The sequence below is a fragment of the Rhodnius prolixus genome, unplaced genomic scaffold (assembly GCF_049639745.1).
Source record: "Rhodnius prolixus isolate KJV_2025 unplaced genomic scaffold, Rpr scaffold_5, whole genome shotgun sequence".
NCBI lineage: Eukaryota > Metazoa > Arthropoda > Insecta > Hemiptera > Reduviidae > Rhodnius > Rhodnius prolixus.
In genome coordinates, this window is record NW_027411624.1 from 9,308,295 (window position 1) to 9,329,149 (window position 20,855).

At 28.8% G+C, this 20,855-nt stretch overlaps 1 protein-coding gene across 4 annotated transcripts; it reads right to left on the bottom strand.

Moving 5' to 3' along the window:
• Positions 1 to 20,802, bottom strand: LOC141458199 (solute carrier family 25 member 32). 4 transcript variants are annotated; one of them, XM_074135902.1, is made up of 14 exons: positions 20,280 to 20,802; positions 19,087 to 19,237; positions 18,855 to 18,992; positions 16,457 to 16,568; positions 16,214 to 16,327; positions 15,140 to 15,285; positions 10,304 to 10,358; positions 6,544 to 10,052; positions 5,755 to 5,886; positions 5,008 to 5,142; positions 2,874 to 3,091; positions 1,140 to 1,280; positions 610 to 800; positions 1 to 123 (listed from the first exon to the last, which is right to left on the bottom strand). In XM_074135902.1, exons 1-7 carry the CDS (start codon positions 20,431 to 20,433, stop codon positions 10,355 to 10,357), a joined length of 819 nt encoding a protein of 272 aa, XP_073992003.1. In that variant the 5' UTR covers positions 20,434 to 20,802; the 3' UTR covers positions 1 to 123; positions 610 to 800; positions 1,140 to 1,280; positions 2,874 to 3,091; positions 5,008 to 5,142; positions 5,755 to 5,886; positions 6,544 to 10,052; positions 10,304 to 10,354. The 4 variants fall into 4 exon arrangements, with proteins under 4 accessions (XP_073992003.1, XP_073992001.1, XP_073992002.1 ...); XM_074135900.1 differs by lacking the exon at positions 10,304 to 10,358 and having other exon boundaries at positions 2,874 to 3,003; XM_074135901.1 differs by lacking the exon at positions 10,304 to 10,358 and having other exon boundaries at positions 610 to 704.
• Between the last annotated feature and the right edge of the window lie 53 nt (positions 20,803 to 20,855).

Below are 20,855 nucleotides of genomic sequence, written 5' to 3' on the forward strand. Positions count from 1 at the left end.
CTTTCTTTTTAGATTCCTAACCATGTTTGTTGGAATATTGGATTGATCTTTTACGTCTTTTTCTCTTGTGCTTCCATTGATGAACAGTTTTGCAGGAGTACTCTGGAATCACCAGTATTCATTCTGAAAATCATTATTTATTGTAATTACAATGTTGTAAGGAGTTTCAGCTAGCATTAAAAAGCTAGATAAAAATATCTGTAACTATTTATGCATATTATAAAAATTAAATCAAGAATTGATAGCTCACTTAAATCTTTTTATTTAAAAAAACCTACATCTTTTCATTCAATGATAAGGAATTTATTTCCAAAAAACACACTCCTTATGAATAGAATTAATATGATTGAAAAAATATAACCTACTAATGCTATTTTGATGAAAATGAATTAAAATTACAAGCTAGAATAACAGTATTAATTGTGTGTGATTGGAAATGAATACAGAATAGCCATGCATGTTTCATGTTGAATTTTTCAATAAAAGTACTGCTTAGTAGCAGTACTTTGATAGTTCAACAAAAATTAAAACTTTTTTCTGATACAAAAAAAAGAAAGAAAAAGTTTAGTTTACGTTGTATTACTCAGAACATAATAAATAAAAAATTACCTGAAGAACAATTCCAAAGACCGTCCCCAATTTAGTTTATTTTCAGAAATACAGTTGACGCTAATCACTTCGTATTTATGAAAGTGCTGCTGAAACTATAGAAGGATCCTTAAGAATTTATCCTTAAGAAGGTAAATACTGGGCTTAACGGAGCTGCAAGTTGATAAAAAGCCCTTGGATGTTAGCACTCACTACATGAAGAAAAGATGCTACATTAAACCTAAGCAGTAATTCGAATTTGATTCACACTATATTATATTAATACAATATTTAAAACGTAGAATTTATCTGTCAATCTAAAACTTTTTTAAACAAAATATTCCGAAATTTTGCTCTTATTTTTTAAAATAAAAGTACGGATCATTACACATAATTCTACCACAAAATAAATGTACTTGGTCCAAATAAACTTGTTCAACTTGTTGACTTGTTCAACACTTTTTTTTTAAACTAAAATAATCGAAGACTTTTTTAACATACAATTTGATATTTTGATAAAATCATGCATATTACGCATAATAATAACATACCTTTTTTTTGATAGAGTCCTCACCAATGTTTGTTGGAATATTCACATTAGATTGATGTTTTTACGTCTTTTTCACTTGGGCTTCCATTGATAAACAGTTTTGCAGGCAGTACTCTTGGTATCACCATCACCAGTACAGATTCTGAAAATCATTATTGTAATTTAAATAATTATAATGTTTACTGAGTTTTACCTAGCATTAAGAAATATATGTATATTAGAAAAACTAATAAAGACGTCTGTAACTTAAGAATTGATTTTTTTTTTAACGAACCTAAAACTTGTCATACAATGAAAATAAATTATATTTCCAAAAAAAACTTATTCCTTAAGAATAAAATTAATTTGCGTGGAAATATATAACACATAATCTACTACCATTATTATTAGGGAATTATTTTTATGAAAATTAATTACAAAATTATAAGCTCGACTAAAAATAGTTCTGTGATTAGTAAATGATGCAGAATTGCCATGCATGATTGAAGTTGAATTTTTCAATTAAAACTTTACCCGCAGTCAATAAAAATTGAAACTTCTTTCAGATGCAAAAAAAAAAGAATACTGGTCCAAATAAACCAAAAGTTGACATGTTTTAATTAAAAAATTATTAAGAATTAAATTTTTTTCCCATTAATATAACTGAATTAAATTTTCTAAAATACTTTATTTTCTTGTCAATTCGATTTCTTCGTTTATGAAAAAGGAATTAAATTTTTAAATTCTACGAATATTACAATTTTTGGCTAATCTTTACAATAGCTCCCCAGAGGCGTGGCCTGTTTTTTTTAGGGTGTGGGTAGTGCAGAGCACCTACCGGGGAAAATAAAAACTACTTCCCGTCAATGTGCGGATGGTGCGAATTTCGTAGCGCTTATGTTTAGCGCGCATGCGCAGTACACATACTGCATAGCAACTGCTTCCTGATTAATGTATTAATAGTTCCCGCGAGTGTTCTGTATGTGACCGGAGGTGCCGTTTTTTTGTAACTTTATGAGTATGAGCGTTTTAAATTTGCGGGTTTTTTTAAATTAAAGCATGATTGTAGTGTGAGTAAGAATGGAGTTCGACAAGTATACCCTCCTCAGGAAAAGGACTCCACAGAATAAGGTAGTTTCTTTTGTGTTGTTCTGTGTAATTATTGTAATGAATGTTGTGACAAAAATTAAAAAATTGAGGGTGATTAGGTAGGTTAGGAGGGGGTATGGAGGGAAGAAAAAATCAGGGGGTGTGGGGGGCGAAGCCCCCCATTAAGAAATAAATAAAGAATTCGAAGTTATTCTGATTCGGTGCTACCATATAACCCGCTAGATTTAAGTGTGAATATAAAATAAATAAATAGTTTTATATTTATATTTGAATATGGCGGATTCTATAGTAACAGCGAATCAGAATCACTTCGAATTAGGCCACGCCTCTGGGGAGCTATTGTAAAGATTTACCCAATTTTTAAATATAATACCTTTTTCATGAAATTTAAGTTTAAAATAAAGTTAGAATTCAATAAAAGAAGATTTATTTTTATTGAAAAAAGTTTAAATTGGCCGAGTGAGAGTTAGATTTGATTAAAAATGCATGCATTCACATCGTTGATTATTTAAATCAAACATCAACCTTTCTTTTACTAGAGAGAGAACATTATTCATTCCGATGAGATGAAAAGATAAATCATCTTAAAAAAGATTTTAGTTTATAATGTAATACTTTGAACGTACTAAATAATTGATAAGATTACCTGAAGAACATTTCCACTGTCCAAGTAGTAGGTAGATTTCCTTCTATTCTTCAATCTCCAGATTAGAAAGATGCTGTTAAATGTAAAGAAGAGCCCATACATGTAGGTGTCCAATGCACGCTGAGCATCACTAGGCAGCGTTATAAAAGTCGATTGATAAAAGCACTGGATGGATAATGATTAAAGAATTGAATGATTCAAGAAGTCAGAGCATTTTTCTGTTAAACAAAATCTATCTTTTAGTTTATTTTATCCCTGACTGGCTTCAGAATTTTATCTATCAACTTAATTAATCTATCGAGATTGGATTAATCAGTTTGGAGTAATGAAAACTACCTCTGCAACGTTACCAACACGCACTACAGCTGCTGACTAAGTTAGGAAGGTTATATGGTGGTTACGTGTGCCATTCAAATTATTAATTGATCGTAAAAAAATGAATTAAATAATTAATGAATCCTAGTATTTATTAAACAGTTCTGAACGTTTAGTGCATTTATAATGTTTTAAAATTTTAAAGTTGGAGTTGTATATTATACACGGTGGGGGGGGGAGATTTAATCAAAAACTTCGAACTATAGTTATTTCATTTGTACTGAGAAATAATTACTTTGAAATGATAAATAAATGATTCAAATAATAAAGCAAGTGCGTCATTAAGTAAAATGTTATATGGAAAACTTTAAAACAGTAAAAAAAACATGCAAAATGTTCGTATATTCAAAGTTTTTGCGTGTTTCTGAGATTTCCTCTGACTGTTTGGACCTTACTAAAACAACATTCACAACGTCTCAAAAAATGGACTTTAATTCCAAATTATTGCATCAAAAATATTGAGCAGCAATCCTGAACATGATAAACATGAACACGAATAATCACTGAGCTGTTGATATTTTCAGTAACCTACTTACAAAATTGACGATTTATAACCATGCAGAGAATCAGGAACTAAGCACCGCAAATAAGACAAAATATAAAAGATACTAATCACGCACTAACTAAAACGGACAAAGGCAACTCTACGATATTTTTACCACACTCTATGTTAACAAAACGACTGACTCTTCAACAAAAGCGGACTCAACATACGAATAATCCGATAACACGTTTCCCATAGCAAACCCAAATTTTGGTAAAAATGGTAAGGTGTATTGATGTTACAAGTAATGCCATAACCGAAGGTTCTTTCTTTAGTTTTTAGAAACTATACAATAAGTTAAGAACAAAATAGATAGCTTTGCGCTATTCAGACTTTTATTTGAAAAATTTAATAATTCATGCGGAGACGCATTCAGGAGCCTGTTTTAAACTACGTGGTTAATGAACTACTATTGGCTGAAGGAAAGACATACGATAATTATTACACCAGTCATTCTCGTTTTTCAATTAAATGGTAGAGGTATTAATATCATTTTAACATTGCAAAAAAAAACATTCCGCAACATGTTCAAGAGAGAAAAAAAAAGGTGAAGTGCTACTCCAACAGGATAATACAAATTTTGATGTTGAAAAGTGGAAGATTGTAAACTCGAAGGGAAACACGAAAAAACAATATCATTATTGCAATAACATATAATGCCGCTAACTCTTATGTAAATGTAAATCGCATGTAATCACAAACATACCAAACCAACAAAAGAGGGAAATGTACTACTTGCTTTCAGATAATTACCAATAAATAAGGGTCATCATCAGTACTCAAGATCGTTCAAAATGATATAGTTGTTGAAAGAAGTTAAAGAATATTTATAATTATAAAGAAATATTCCACATAACTCTAAAATTCACGGTCACAGAAAAAATTAATGCCGATCAAATAAGAATTGGTTAACCAAAAAAGTGAACGTTTTTACGAAAGAAAAGAGTGAAAGGATAATTATTTAAAACAAAAGTTTAGGAAGTTGGGCTTATACACCAGCGACACGCGTAACAGGACGAAAAAACCGATATTATGATTATTTTATTGCAATCCATCAATAATTCAGAAGATAAACTCTAAAATTAAACGAAAAGGCAACCCACTGAAATAATAATAATAATGATTTTTTTTTTTAAGACTTTTTATTAATTTTTTCTTAACATGCAATTTTTAATTTTAATAACATCATGCATATTACGTATAATAACTACATACCTTTTTTTTTTTTTCATAGATTCCTAACCAATGTTTGTTGGAATATTCACATTGGATTCATCTTTTACGTCTTTTTTACTTGGGCTTCCATTGATGAACAGCAGGCAGTACTCTTGGGTTTCACCAGTATTGATTCTGAAAATTATTATTTACCGTAATTTAAATAATTATGTTTACTGAGTTTTACCTAGCATTAAGAAAAACGTGTATAACAATTAATGTATATATTTATTGTAATTTAAATAATTAAAATGTTTAGTGATTTTACCTAGTATTAAGAAAAACATGTATAACAATTTATATATAATATAAAAATTAAATAAAGAAGACTGTAATTAAACTAAAGAATTGATTTTTTATTTTTAAACCTAAATTTTTTCATTCAATGATAATGAAATACATTTCCAAAAAACACACTTATTCCTTAGGAAAGAAATTAATGTGATTGGAAAAATATAATAACACCCGTAATCTACTAGCATTATTATTATGAAATTATTTTTTTGAAAATTAATTAAAAAATTATAAGCTCGACTAAAAATCTATAAAAAAACTAAAAAGTTCTATGTGACTGGAAAATGATACAGAATTCACATGCATCTTTGATGTTGAATTTTTCAATTAAATTACTGCTACCTACATCAACAAAAATTAAAACTTCTTTCAAATACAAAAAAGAGAATAATTTGTTTGAAAAAAGTTTTAGTTCTCATTATAACATGCTAAACTTAATCAATAATAAGATACCTGGATGCGGATAACTTCATATTAATGATCGTGCTGCTGGAAGTATAGAATAGACCCGTAAAAATTCATCTCAGGTAAAAGCTTAGAACAGCAAGTTGACAAAAAGCCCGATTGATGTTAGCACTGCATGAACTGAAAAAAATATTACATTAAACACAAGTAGGAGTAATACGAATTTGATGTACACTTCATTTAAAACGAAGAATTTATCAGTTAAACTAAACCTTTTTTCAAGAAAATATTCTCTTTAATTTCATAAAAATAAAATTTTAAACCATTCCAACTGTGCCTATTACCAGAAGGTACGACTAATTACAAATACTTCTATAACAAAATAAATATAGAGTTCACTTATAATAAACAGAGTTTTAAGAATTTACTTTTTTTATACCAATAAAATCGAATTATCTCTTCATAATTACTTTATTTATAGTCAATTAGGTTTATTTGTCTAAAGAAAAATACAATTATTTTATCCTTGGAATATTAAACTTTTTAAATAAAATAGTTTTTTCCATGAAATACAAGTTAACAAAAAAGTAAGAATTCAATAAAGAATGAATTATTGAAAGAAGTTTAAACTACCTGAATAAGAGTTTCATTTGATTAAAAATGATGATACATTCAATATACGTTTATGGTCGAATATTTATATTAAACATCTCAGCTTTTCTTGTTTGAAAGAGGAAACATTACTTATTCAGACTCAAATGTAAAGATGAATTATCATAAAAAAAAAAAAGGTTTTACTTAATATAATAATTAAAACTACTAAATAACGAATATTACCTGAAGAACATTTCTTTATTCTTTAATCTCCAGAGAATCATCCAACATTTACCAAATTGCTGTTGGATGTAAAGAAGAGCCCATACATTTACTTTTCCAATGAACGCTGAGCAATTATAGCCACTTGATGGATAATGATTAAAGAATAATCCTTTATCAGTTTCCATTTAATTCATACTAACTACTACCTGAAGATCAGATCCAAAGATAGAGTCCCTTATTTAGTTTATTGTTGGAATTACAATGAATCACTTCATACTTATGGTCGTGCTCCTGGAACTATAGGCTAAAAGTTTCCATTTAATTCACACTGATTGAATTATTGAGAAATCAGAGTTTTTCCTGTTAAACTAAATCTACCTTTACGTTTATTTTATCTCTTATCGGTTTCGAACTCATCTATAAACTTAATCTATCATAACTGACCAATCGGGTTCAATTTAGAGACTTCGGCATCACCATTGAGCCCACCTCGCATACTTGCTACTTGAGGAAGGTTACATGTGGTTATGTGTGCCATTTAAAATGTTAATTAATCATAAAACAAAATTACAAAAATAATAAAATAAAAATTAATAGAACCCATTACTTATTCGCATAGTGCATTTCTAATATTTTAAAATTATAAAGTTAAAGTTGCATTTTATATAGTGGGGGGGTGCAAATTTAAGTAAGAACGAAATTATGCTTATACCTACATTTGTACTGAGAAATAATTATTTTGAAATAAAATAATGATAAATTAATGGTTCATTCAATAAAACAATTGCGTAAATATATCAAATCTTAAGAACAAAACTTTATGACAGTAAAAAACATACAACACTCAAGCACATTCACGTTTGAGTGTTTGTATATTCACAACTTCTTCAGACAAAGAACTTTAATATAATCTCAAAAACAATAACCAACAACATGATAATCAAATAAATGCATATCACTAGGCGGCTGATATCATCAAAGATATCTATTCAAAACTGTAAATCGAGAACCAAACATACAATCAGTAACTAAGCACAGAAAATAATATAAGAAATGAAATAAAAAATAAACACGCACTAACTAAAGCAGGCAAAGGCAACTCTATGGCATTTTTAACACACTGCCTTCGTTAACAAAACTATTGATTTCATCAACAAAAGTAGACACATAAATCATAAGAATAATCCGACAACGCGTTTCTACTAGATAATCATGACAACTATAAAAACAATCATTCATATCTACATTTAACATTGAATATTTAAATTAAACCTAAACCTTGTTTTAATAAATTGAAAACATTACTTATTCAAGTATGAAGACAAAAATTATAATCTAATATTATGTTTACTTTGTAATACCTTGAACGTAATGAACAATGCATAAGACTACCTGAACTTACACATTGCCATCAACGAAAAAATTAGTAGAAAATTGATGCTGCTTTTACACGGGCAAGAATGGTTTATTCAATTCTATCAGTTCAAAAATTATAATTAGTTAAAAATAAAGTTATTAAAAATATCAAGTGAAAATGAAAAATGTAAAATTGAAAGAAATCTGTTTATCTGAGAGCTTAGGTAATTCTGAATATGTAAAAAGTGGACAAAGGTTCTTACAATGTTAACAAAACGATGACATCTTCAACAACAACGGACAAGCAGAACAGAACATAAGAATAATTCGATTGCACGTTTACAACAGCGAATCTAGGCACCTATAAAAACAACCATTATTTACATTTAAATATAACTTAGACAATTCTTCTACAATAGTTAAACCATTTACTCATTACAAAAAAAAGATATAGTTAATAATGTAATACCTTAAAAGTATTAATGGATAAGACTACCTGAGTACAGTTGCAAAGAAAAAAGTGGTAGGAAGATATCAACATCTTTAATCTTCGGAAAAGAATGAATGAATCACCTAATATTTGGCAACATAAAGGGAATCATTTCAGATGTAAGTCCACTACATTTCTCTTCGCTGACAATTACATGTTGCACACCTAAATAACGGTAGCGGCATTATTAAATATAAGTCCTTCATTATTTTAAAAGAGTTTAGAAGTTTCTAATAATTCTAAATCGTAAATAATTTTTCAATGAGAAGAATAATTATTATTTGATCAATATATCTACATGTATAAGTCTGTCGAATTATGTTTATTGCTACGCTTCTCTCTGTTGAAGATTTTATTCCCAAGTGTAACATACCTATTGCAGTATAAAAGACCTACAATAAAATAAAGTGAAGAAAATTCAATTGAGACCCTATACCTCTGCAATCCATTTAAATATACAGTTAGCAGTATCATGCGGATTAGAGTACAACACACTGGATTACTTTCAAGTGACCAATGACCAATTTCCTTTCGACATAGGATGGGAATGAAGCCCATTTTCTCCAGATTTTCACAACGAATTCAAATGAAAAAATGAATCGTAGCCATTGTCTTCAACAGATAAAGTACTCGTAAAAGTATAGCCTTTTTCTATTAGCGGGGCATAACATCTAACGGTCATTTATAAGTCGTGGACGAGGGTAGAAGTTTATAGTAATTTACTGTTACAATGTTTTTTTCTACCAAGGCATAAATTCATACTTTACAATTAAAATTTTTTCTATATATTAAAAAATAGACGCGAGATTCAAAAAGGTGATCTCACACTTACTAATTTATGCTACATAATAATATACCAATACCAGCCCTGAAAGAATTATTAAATGTCTTGCAAAATCTGCAAATTTGTAAATAAACTAATTTCAACCGTGAATTACAATAAATAGATAATTAAACTAAGAAAAATATATAGATTACTAGCCAAAATTTGGTTCCACGTTCTCATATTTTTAGGATATTCAATATAATTTTCAAATAAAGATAATTCCTTAAAATACGAAACTTTCCAAATTAATACCCTTAATTTTCATTATTCCTTCCAAGCCAAATCTGACAGTAAATGGAATGAAGCACTAAGATCATGTGACGTGTGATTTTTTCCTGACTGTAATTTTAGTTGCAGATAAAAAAAGAAAATGGGATGAAAAGTTAACCCCAGATTTCTCTTTTTTTTTAGTTTTCCTAAAAAAAAAAAAAGGGAAAAAGATTTACTTCCACATTTTTTATGTAATATTTTGATATTTTGTATTTACTGTGAATCTACACACTAAGGAAAATTGAAGCCTTTAGTTATTTCGTTTTTTTTTTGCACTTTTTAATTACATAACACAAAAATTAGGTAACAAAAAAGGAACCTTTTTTTCACATATAATCTTTTGATTTCGCTAAGTAAATAAAATCAAAACTACAGTTAATAATGAAACGAATTATATAAGGTTAAAATGAATAATTTTTTTTTAAGCGCACTGTTTCAAATAAAAAAAATTATGAAGCCTAAATATGTTTGTTGGTCAAAAAACGCCAGACATTCTCATATGTGAGAAAAGTAATCATGGTTGCGGGCACTACTCTAGTCAGATTCGGTGATAAACCTTTGTAAAAACCACGTAATCCTTCATGCCTGAAAAATAGTGAAAAAAAAATAATTTTAACTTACTTTTTGGTCATTTTCATGTCTTTTATTTGAAATAGTATAAATTTTATTACTTTTATATGGGAAAAAAACTGCCCAATAAGATTTTTTATTTAGAATTTTTGAAATTAATGTTTTTTTTCATAAATTTACATTGAAAAAAAGAAACATGCAAAACCACCATTTTAATTCAAAAAATAAAAATAACCTTGATTTTCTTAAAAAAAAAAAAAAAATACCTGTTTCAATGATGTCTAATTTAGGCCGTTACAGGTGCCCTTCACATAATTTTACCTAAAAAAATTAATTTTGGGGGAGCTTTTTCTGTTTTCTACAGAGAAACCATAAAAGTTTCATACGTCTAATTTTTAATATTTAAAATAATATAAATAAGTAATAACAGCAAGTAGGGAAATGAGATTGAATGAAATTCCTAAATTTTCGCATTTAAAAAAAGGATGTTCCGGAATTTAGGGATGGATTCACACCTAGTCAAGATCAAGTATTTGACAGAGGAGATTTTAGTCTGTAAACTTTTCTTATTCTAAAATAGGGTTACCAAAAGAGGAATTCAATATTTAGAGTTGATATTTATTTAATTTGATTTTACACAATGGAGAGCGAAGGAAATTGGTTACTACCACAGAGAGAAAAACATTACTTTTTCCTGGCAGTCAATTTTGAAACCCAACCAGCATTCTTTTCCCACTTCAAGCATTGAACTATTGGGCAATTAAGACGTAGGAAAATGGTTATTTTCGAAAATAGCTTCTACCTAAGCGAATAGATTCTTTGCTTAATTATTAATTAGGCGAAAGTAATAACGACGACAGCCAAATGTCTCAATAAAACTTTATTTCGTAACTTCAGACGAAAGCTTTATTTTTAACAACTTTTGTGTACGCTTTTATTAGAAGGTTAAAGAATTAATATCACTAGAATAAAAAGCGCGGTAGAAAAAAATAAATAAAAAATCTTTTCGTTAATTATAGCCTTAAAAAAATTAACACCAGAAAACTGTTTCAAGTCAAATTAAGAGAATAGTTCCAGGGATATCAAATTTTTGCTAGTTTTTCAACTTACGAAAAAAATATTCTTTTTTGCTTACTCACCTATTAAGACTTACTCGTCGAAATGCTGGCCATTTTCTACCCTTCACAAACCAAAAATCCAGAGTCAAAAATTCAATTTACTTCTGATAAATAATAGATTTTAATTCCGTTTTCCCCTCCTCCAAGATTAGCGGTTCAGGCCTACTTCATCTAAATGTTTTCTAAAGGATCAGCTCCCGTTAAAACAGAGCCTTTATATTAATTTCGGAAGTACACGTAGGGCATTATAACCATCCTAAATCCACGAATTTCTATGTTCAACCCTGCTATTTGTTTTTAGATAGTTTTTTAAGCAAGTTCATGGGTTGTATCAAAAATAAGAGTTTGGTCAAGATAAACCAAAAATTGGGTTTTAAATAAACAGATACATAATAAAGTTATTCGCTTAAAGAATATAGTATATCTTCCTTCAGCTACTTTCCTGAATAACCATTCCCTAGTGTCGTTAACTCTCTTAATCTAACACATCATACTTGTTACATTAATTTAAATTAAGATTGATTAAAGCACAATAAAACTGTTCATTTTTCAAATTCTGATGTTATGAAAATAATGAAGTCAGAATAATTACGTATTCACTCCCAAATCCCTAAACATGAACTGAAATACGTATAATCAATAGTTTTTTTTTTTTAATTTCTAAACTTTGGTAACCCTAGTCTAAAATATGAAAATAATTACACAATGCAGGAATAAACTATCACAAAAGTAGAATTATTTTATTTTTATAAAACTTTTCTTTTTTTTTTTTTGAAATTACAAAGAACACAAAAGAAAACAAAAATTAAACAAACAAATGCAAAAGTGACCTGACCAGCAGGTCACTTGTTTTTTTTTCTATTTTTTTTTTACTTAAAAAAAAAAATAAGAACTTGATTTAAAAAAAAATCACAAAATAGTATTTTTTTTTGGAAATTAGAAAAAATTTGTTTTTATTTGAGAACTTCGTCTGGATTTTTATTTGTTTTTTAAGTAAAAACCGCTCTTGTTAAAAAAAAAAAAAATCAAACAAATAGGACGATACCAACCCTTTTAAAACAATAAAAACACATTTCAAAATGATAATAGTGACAATGAATACCATTACAAATGTTCATTTGCTCATCATTATTTTCATACATTCACTACATACAAATATATATTTCAATTTAATATATATCTATATATTTTCCAAAATACATCAATTCATTTTGTTAACAATTTATTTATTAATAGATCCAAAGTATCATCAATACACACATATATATTTATATATATATATAGTCATATATAAACTTCTTTTTTTTGTAACCATGCTAGTAACTTTTCATATTTTGTGTAAAAACTAAATTAGGTGACACTTGGACTAGGAACTATGTAACATAAAGAAGAAATAATAACTAATAATAATAATGCCAAAAATAACATTTGCCTCCTCCCATTTTGCTATTTGATATAATAGATTGTTACGTGAAAAATTATAAAACAGAAATGACAACGAATTAAGTCCAAAACGCAAAACAGAGCTGTGATTTTGTTTTGATTTGCACAACAAATTTTCGTTCGCAGTAGATTTCTTTACCCAAAATCAGCTAGCCTTGAAATTCACATTAGCAAATCCTCTACCACGTTGCCACTAGCTTCATCTGGATTGACAAAGGTTTTTATCTGGGTTTCCTCTCTTTATTTAAGGAATTAGCTAACCAGAATGTAACTAGGAAAAGAATATCTTTAGCAAGATTTTGTTTCGTAAGTTTATTGAATATGATACTTAAATGGCCTAAATGAATCAGCAGTGACAACACCATTTGATTATAACATAAATATTCCGCATTTTATTGAACGATAAAATCCACTTAAAAATATGTTTGTCTTCAAAATCTCATTAAGACAACTTTTAAACTTTCAACAGTTTATTTCAATAAGTCCATATCAGTAATTCAAAAAAATAAAATGCTGACCGTTTAAAGAACATAATTAATTTTCTCCACTAAACTAAACCTTTTCATAATAATTTTGAATCTTTCAAAGCAAAAAAAAAAAAAAATTAAACAGGAAAAATTTAACAGCCAAAGTTTAATATTTATGAACAAAACGTCATAATTTTGTGTAAAAATGCTGACTTAATAATACCAAGTGTGTAACTGACAAGGAAAATGGAATTCGAGACTTTTACATAAGCAGTTAACAATTTCATTTTCAGTTTGAACGGGATGGAGACCTAAACACAAAAAGATTTTTGTTTCGTTCAATTGTTGGATAAATAAGAAAAACTTTTATAGAATATATGAAGAAAACTAGATGTGGTTGATAAGCAACCGAGATGAGGTTCTGGAAACTGTAGAGGGCTGTCTCAGATATGTTTTTTTTTTTTAAGGTATATGGAGATTAGCAGAACTGCGAAACTGTTGGACAGCAGTAAGAGTATTTTGAGATGTCAAGAGGTATTTTTGAAAAAAGTACAAACAGGTACAACTGGAATCTTGCTAAAGCACTGATGGGGAATGGCATATACTTCTTAAGCTGCTGTATATCGCAGAAAGAAGCTTGAAGTCAAAGCCAAGTACACAATTTGTGATGTTTAGACTAACACGCATGCTTTATAAAGATTGCAGGTCAATGATAATCGTTGCATATCATGATTCACAGAATGATTTTCTGTACATTTTCTTAGGAAGCATTCCTCTATCCTGAATGTAGCTCCCACTAAACTCTATTGATCAGAAACTCTTCCTTAGAAGTATTGCCCTTTTTTAAAATCATCCACGACATTCACCTTTTTGAGGAATAATCACTTCTCGAGCAGAGTTTTAGAACAAAATGTAATAAAAAAGTTGGAAGACAAATTTTAAGGTCGGCTAGTATCTTAATTCAAACTAACTTGAAATCATGATAAGAGTTTGGCCTTGATAAATCTTATTATCGTTTTGGTAAATCAAATTTCCACCATAAGGAAACCATTACGAAACGTAAGATTTAAGAGTTATTTTAACCCTTACAAAAACAACAATGCTTTAACCTATTGCATCAAAATTACTTCTTTTTTTAAGCGAGAAAATAGGGACTCATTGCAGAAGCTAGTGATAACGCAGTAAATGATTTACTAGAGTAAGTAATATTCCGAAAGAATATTTCAGCAGTATTTCGAAAGAAGAGCATTACACCGAATCAATGCAACTGATTTTCAATAATAATTTAGAGCACCCGTCATGGATTTTTTTTTTTTTTTTACTATTATTAAATAAGAATTCTTTCTTTTATAAATAGTCTTATGACGGCCAAATGCAAATTCAACATTTAATGCCAATCTGATTTTAAATAATTTTAATTATATTTGCTGTTGACCGACATTTGTATTATTCAATTTTAATAACATAAACTATAGAAAAACAATTTAAACTGAAATGAACTGTCTTATAGTGCAACGATTGATATTTCTTTAAAGTGTGAGTATAAAAAAAGGGCATTTGAAAGTGCACTTACACGATTTTTAAAATAAATTTGAAAAATCAAACAGAAAAAATGCACACTACAATGTGGTAAAAATCATTCATAGTTCTAATAAAATTTACATCAAAATTAATTCGATGTTTATGAGGATACCTTGAAATAACTGTGAGATAACCTTTATTTGTTCACGGTTTTTAAAGGAATTATTTTAAGTATTACATAAAGGACAGATTATTTACCTCCTCTGTCATAAACATATAATATATCACATGATTAACTAATACAATTACATTTAAAATAAGATTGTTATTTTTAGATATGTTTTTAATTCAACAAAGTTGAATAAAAAAGCAACCTAATTATTGTTTGTTTAAAGAAAGAAAAAAAAAAAAAAAGAGAGAGAAGAATTTCATTTAAGAATGATTAACTGAATTAGTGAACTTTTCATAAATTATGAATACTAAACATATATTGGGCATAACATGCAATAAATAAGGTAGAAGACCCTTGTAAAAACCTCTAACGCCTTCATACCTCCATGTCTGTTGAATACAGTCGAATGTACCATTATAGTTATGATATTGATCCTGCAGTCTGGCCCTTACAACCTGGTAGGGGTATGTCACGGAAGCTGCTAACAATTTACTAGTTGCAGCAAATCCTAAATATTCAAATGTTCCCTGAAAAATAAATTAATTAATAGAAGAACTATTACAATGTACTTTAATGCACACCTCCTTTAAATATAATTCACAAAATATTTAAAAAAAATAGGAAGTAAATGGAAACTGTCTGTCGGTGAAAAGGTTACATTACATTTGAGGCGATATCTGAGAGGGATCCAGACTCACGAACTAGAGAACAGGTCGTGCTAATTATCGTAAATTTTTTGAAAAAAAAACTTATTTCAACAATTTAGAAGGAAGACAAATCATACATCCTTAGCCTTACAATTTTCTTTAGAAAACAATAAACTTCTATAGTTGGTTTCGGCTAAAAATAAAAAAAGTTCTACATTATTCGTTAAAATAAACGTAGAAAACTTCAGGAAATTCATTACTTTTGCCTTAGCCAACCATTGAAGTTTGTAATGTAACAATGACCAAACATCTAACTTAGTTACATCATTAGAAAGTTCGCTATAAAAGATCAAACATCTGTACAAAGTATGCTTAGTGCAAATAGTAACAATATAACAAAATCGAAAAAATCTTAAAATAGTGAAAGATTTACTTCTGGTTTATGGATTTTGACGGCTAAGATATGTTTGGGTGTCTCGAAGTTCCCAAATGAAATTTTAAAGTTGTAGTAAAATTTCAGATAAGAAACAAACTTGCATTTCTGCGGCAACTCCAAATTTTCACGATTGCAACAAAAAGTAAATACTAAAAGTCACGGCGGATGAGAGAATGTAAAAAAAAAAGTGTTCACACAGTAAAAAATAAATGCACTCATGTATTTTGATTGACTGCAACTTATCGTTAGTAAGTTTGATAAAAACACTTCTAACAGCATTTTAATCACATCGACTGTTAAAAAGTAATTAATCGCAAAATGCTGAATTACTCACTATTATTTTAAAGTAACTCAAGAATTTTATATTCTTACCAATTTCGCATCAATTGGTGCATTTCTGTACTGATTATAGAAGGTTTTCATTTCTTCGTAAGTCATGAACTGAATAGCACCATGAGATACTCCAAACATTCCAGGTATAAAACCCTGAAAATAAAAAAAGTAATAAGTATAATATATTCCTTAAATTTACGAATATCTAATTAAAATAAAATGAAATAAAAAATAACTGAACATAAAACAAACTCAGACACAGAACACAATAATTTGTGTTACCCTGTATAGTCCTCGAACACCTTCTAGCCTATATATAGTCATAAGAGCGTCTACCATACCAGCGTAGCATCTCCCCGTTTTGACTTTTTCATCAGAATATTGCAAACATAACCTGTCAAGAATATTAAAACCCCAATTTAGGGGCATGAGGGGGAAATAAACACTATTAACAGCACACTAAATACCCTCATCACAAAAACAAATCAGCGTACTGTATAATTATTTTAAACTATTTAATACGTAACTTTATTATTTGGATCCATATAGTATAAATAATATTATTTGAATGACTTTTACAGCAATAATCGAACATCATACACATGTAAATCTTAAAATAAAAGTAATTTGTGTTTCTTATATTAATTAAATTATTTTTACTTTTAAATTCAAGGCTTCTAAAACAACAAATTGGATAACAGAGATACAACTAGCCAATACTCAAAATTTGTATAACACTACTTGCTTTAATTGATTCTGAGGAAATTTCTTGATTTTATTAAGTATAAGATAACTTGACTCAATTTTCATAAAATCTCAAGACATAAGCAGACAGGACAGAAGATACACCAACCTTATAATAATGTAAAATATTACATTGTCAATAAGCCCTGAAGACGACCGTGTCCATAGATCGAAAGCACGACAAAATAAAAAAATCATGACTGAAATTGGCATTATTTTTTCTTCCTTTTCAGGATTTTTCAGTTAAGTTTATGCAATATAAGAATAAATATAATATGAAAATTAAGTAAGAATAAGAATAAAATACTGTCAGTTTAAGATTTACAAACACAAATGTGAGTGAGTGCTCGATTTTTTTTGCTGAAAATTATATTTTAAAAAATGAAAAAATACTGTGAGATGTAGAAAATAAAAGAAATAATAATGGAGGTAATTTCTTGTTATCCATCCTACAAAGTGCCACAAATCCTTCCAATAATTTTTACTAAGATAAAAAGCGAAAATGACTTAGTTTGTATAATTTATGAGAACTTGGGGTACACGTCGTGGTAATCAATTTCATTGCCTAAAAAGGCGCAATATCGACAGTTTCTAGCGATATATCAAATTCAATGGTGCAAACGAAAGCTCTTATTACCTATTTATTATTAAGCTCAATAATAAATTTTTAGGAACTACTATATAACGAAAGAGGATATTACCTTCCAACCATCTGAGGTTAATTTCCAATTTTCGAAAAGGCTCCTCAGAAGGTCTAAACGATGAGAAAATTACCTGGAGCAAACCCTAGCTTCTAGCAAAAACATTTTTCGAAAAGTCGTGAAAGCCAATTTCCTGCTGGATTCCTATATATGTCTATCAGATTATTATTATATCAGCAGAGTCTGATTATTGGCTATTTTAATAAAACTTCTTTTAAAGAGCATGAATAATTGGTGCCTGAATCTTTTAATATAACAATGTCAAGAAGAGGTAATGCACTTTTTCTTAGAAATAAGATTCTAGTCTTTCTGAGTGGAGTCTCTCGGGCTATCGTTGGAATCTCACTTTAGCAAGTGCCAAATGGCGATCTCTGGTTGATAGCTGTTACGAAGAGGTCATGCCACCTTCGAGCGAGAGAAGTAGTTACTTTTAACTACTAGCCCTCGGCTGGTCAAGGCAAATCGTACACCTTTCTTTAAATCATAGACCGACCGTGGACCGACGACTCAATCTGGGTGGGTTTTAAAAAAAAAACCGTTTGCGACAGGAAAACCGTGACCAAAGATAATACAAAAAAACGACTAGTGAGAAGAAAACTCAGGATCTTTTTAAGGAGATATTAAGAACTAAAAAGAGATCGATACTAAGTGGCAGTGAGATTTATTTAAAAAAAAGTTTTTTCTCAAGTTAATATCTCATTGGTGGAACTAGCGTTTTAATTAATTACCAACAATTCTAATTAAAAATTTTAATAGGATTGGATAACAAAAATCTACCGTAAATCATAAATGTATATATATTCATAAGAAATAAAAAATAAATAAAATAATAAATTACCGAATCACATGAGATAGTTCAAATGAAAATCAATTATTAGAAATCTGATTCTTAAAACTTTGTCTTTATTTATTTATTTTTTATTAAATCTTTTGAATTTTAAAGATGGCAAGCCATTTCAGAAACATTTTTTTTCAGAATTGAGACCCCTATTTATTATTTAAAGTTATATAGACCTAGGAATGTAAAACAGTAATTTCCATAATATAAAGTTTAACATTGTTAAACTCAGCAGTATTCAATACTTACAGGGAAAAGAAAAATATGGACCCAAAAGAACTAGATATATAAACTAAATATAACATTAACAGCATATTATGCTCACCTAATCTATCACCCTCATCAAAAAAACCATAATGTTAAGCAAGAAATAAAAATTACTTATAAGTAAACTAACCTTGTTTTCACTACCCAAACTGGATTGGTCATTATTAACGTCAAAATTCCAGCTTGAGCAGCAAGCAACATATGCATTGATGGACCAAGTGGTGTTTTTGAATTACCACCCTGTACCCATGTTTTGATAGAATTGTAACTTTAAAAAAATAATAATAAAAAGATAAGTTCATATTTTTAGATTTAAACAAAATCACATTTACATTTATTAAATAATTTCAAAGTTCACTCACAACAAAAAATAAAATCCCCAAGCGCTTCCTGAACCCCAGACGTTTGGAGTAACACCTTTGTACAATCCTCGTACACCCTCCTGTCTAAATATGGTTGTAATAGCATTTTTTAAGCCGTTATATTGAGGAGCAGGTGACCTTCCGTCGTTAACTGAAACAATGGTAATTATTCATTTTTCTTGCTTTCAATTCCAGGTTCCACTTTATCCCTATGTCTATTTTGGGGTCTAAGTTATTTTAAAATTGATGGATGATAAGTGTTTTAACTTGCTACTTTAGCGAGTCGTACAAAGCTACACTCTAAAAAAAGTCATTCTCATTTTGGGGTCCATTTTATGAAGCCATTTAAAGTCTAAAATGTCCACATATTTTCCTCCATACTTAATAAAATCAAGTTTTCTGAGGAAATAAGTGGATTTAAGCTTAATTAAATAAAACGTGAATTCCATATCAGTATATTTTTCTCGAAAATACTTTAGAGAAATTTAAAAAAAAAAAATAAGATACATATTTTTAAAAAATTGGCCCTTTCTTCCAACATATATGTAAAGTATATGTTTATACTTTAAACTTGCCACCAAAATCTCTTTCATCCTTAAACTGGACTTCAATTATTGCAGAAGAATTTAATCTCTTGTTGACTATAGCCTACGCAATATAGTTGCCATTCAAACTATTAAAATACGAACTTTTTGCTTTTAAAATTTTACGACTTTTTCTCGATACAATATTATTCCTGTTCTCTTTCCCGTTACTAGAAACCATTTCTTCCAGGAACACCACGTAATCCCGTCCCTAATTAAGGCTAGTGAGGCCTTAAACAGGCTGCTGCTTCTGATAGGTTTCTGATCTATAGTTTTAACATTAGACTACTCCGGTTACATAACGCAGTTTTTACTTCATATACTGAAACTTTATTTTATATATTTATTTACTTCCGACTGGCTTTTAATTTTTTCCAAACAATAGTAAATCCAAGAAGACGGCTGTTACTAGGCTTCACATACCTACATTATCTTTTATTATACTTTTTGTAATGATTTTAATCAAGTACAATAATTATATATTGTAATACTATACTGTACTATAATTATAACTATCCATGCAAAAAAAAAAAGAAAGAGACAAATGAACGCATGATTTTGAAGCATTTACAGTGCAATAATCTGAAAATATTAAAAATAATGAAGTACCTGCAAAACGTATTTTAATCAAATCCAAAGGATGAAGTATCAGTGTTGAAGCAACACCTCCTGTTATTCCAGCAACGAGATGTTCATATTTAACATGTTGAAAAACACTCTTAGCAGAGTTTGAAGGGGATGTTAATGTCTTCACGGATGTCATTTCCAAAGTACTTTCATTACCGTAACCTTCATTACTCTCAGATATGGCGATATTCGTTTTCGAAATTACAACAAGTTTCTATCCGTCTTCTTCATTGGGGCAATTATCTAGAACTTCTGAGACTTCAAAATTAAAAAAAAGAAGAAGGAAAAACTTGTTAATTCAACAGAATAAATGAGTAAATTGTCCCCTGATTCTCGGCAAATGAATTCTTGAACAACTTAAAAAAAATAAATGCCTACTTATTCACAACAAAATAAACTAATTTAACTAAGCCTGGACACGAATTATTGACATGCGCTTGGAGTGAAAACTCCAAAAGAAAGGTTGTTCAATTATTTTCAGCTGACTAGCTGCTTGTAATGTACCAATATGATGCAATGAGCTGTTGAAGTTACGACATAAGTACAATTATATTTTTA

Coding starts and splice junctions, on each gene's coding strand:
- LOC141458199 (XM_074135900.1), bottom strand. CDS start 20,433: ATGACATCCGTGAAGACATTAACATCCCCTTCAAACTCTGCTAAGAGT. Junction 16,569..18,854: donor GTTTGGGTAGTGAAAACAAG/GTTAGTTTACTT, acceptor TATTCTTGACAG/GTTATGTTTGCAATATTCTG. Junction 16,328..16,456: donor GTGTTCGAGGACTATACAGG/GTAACACAAATT, acceptor TTTTATTTTCAG/GGTTTTATACCTGGAATGTT.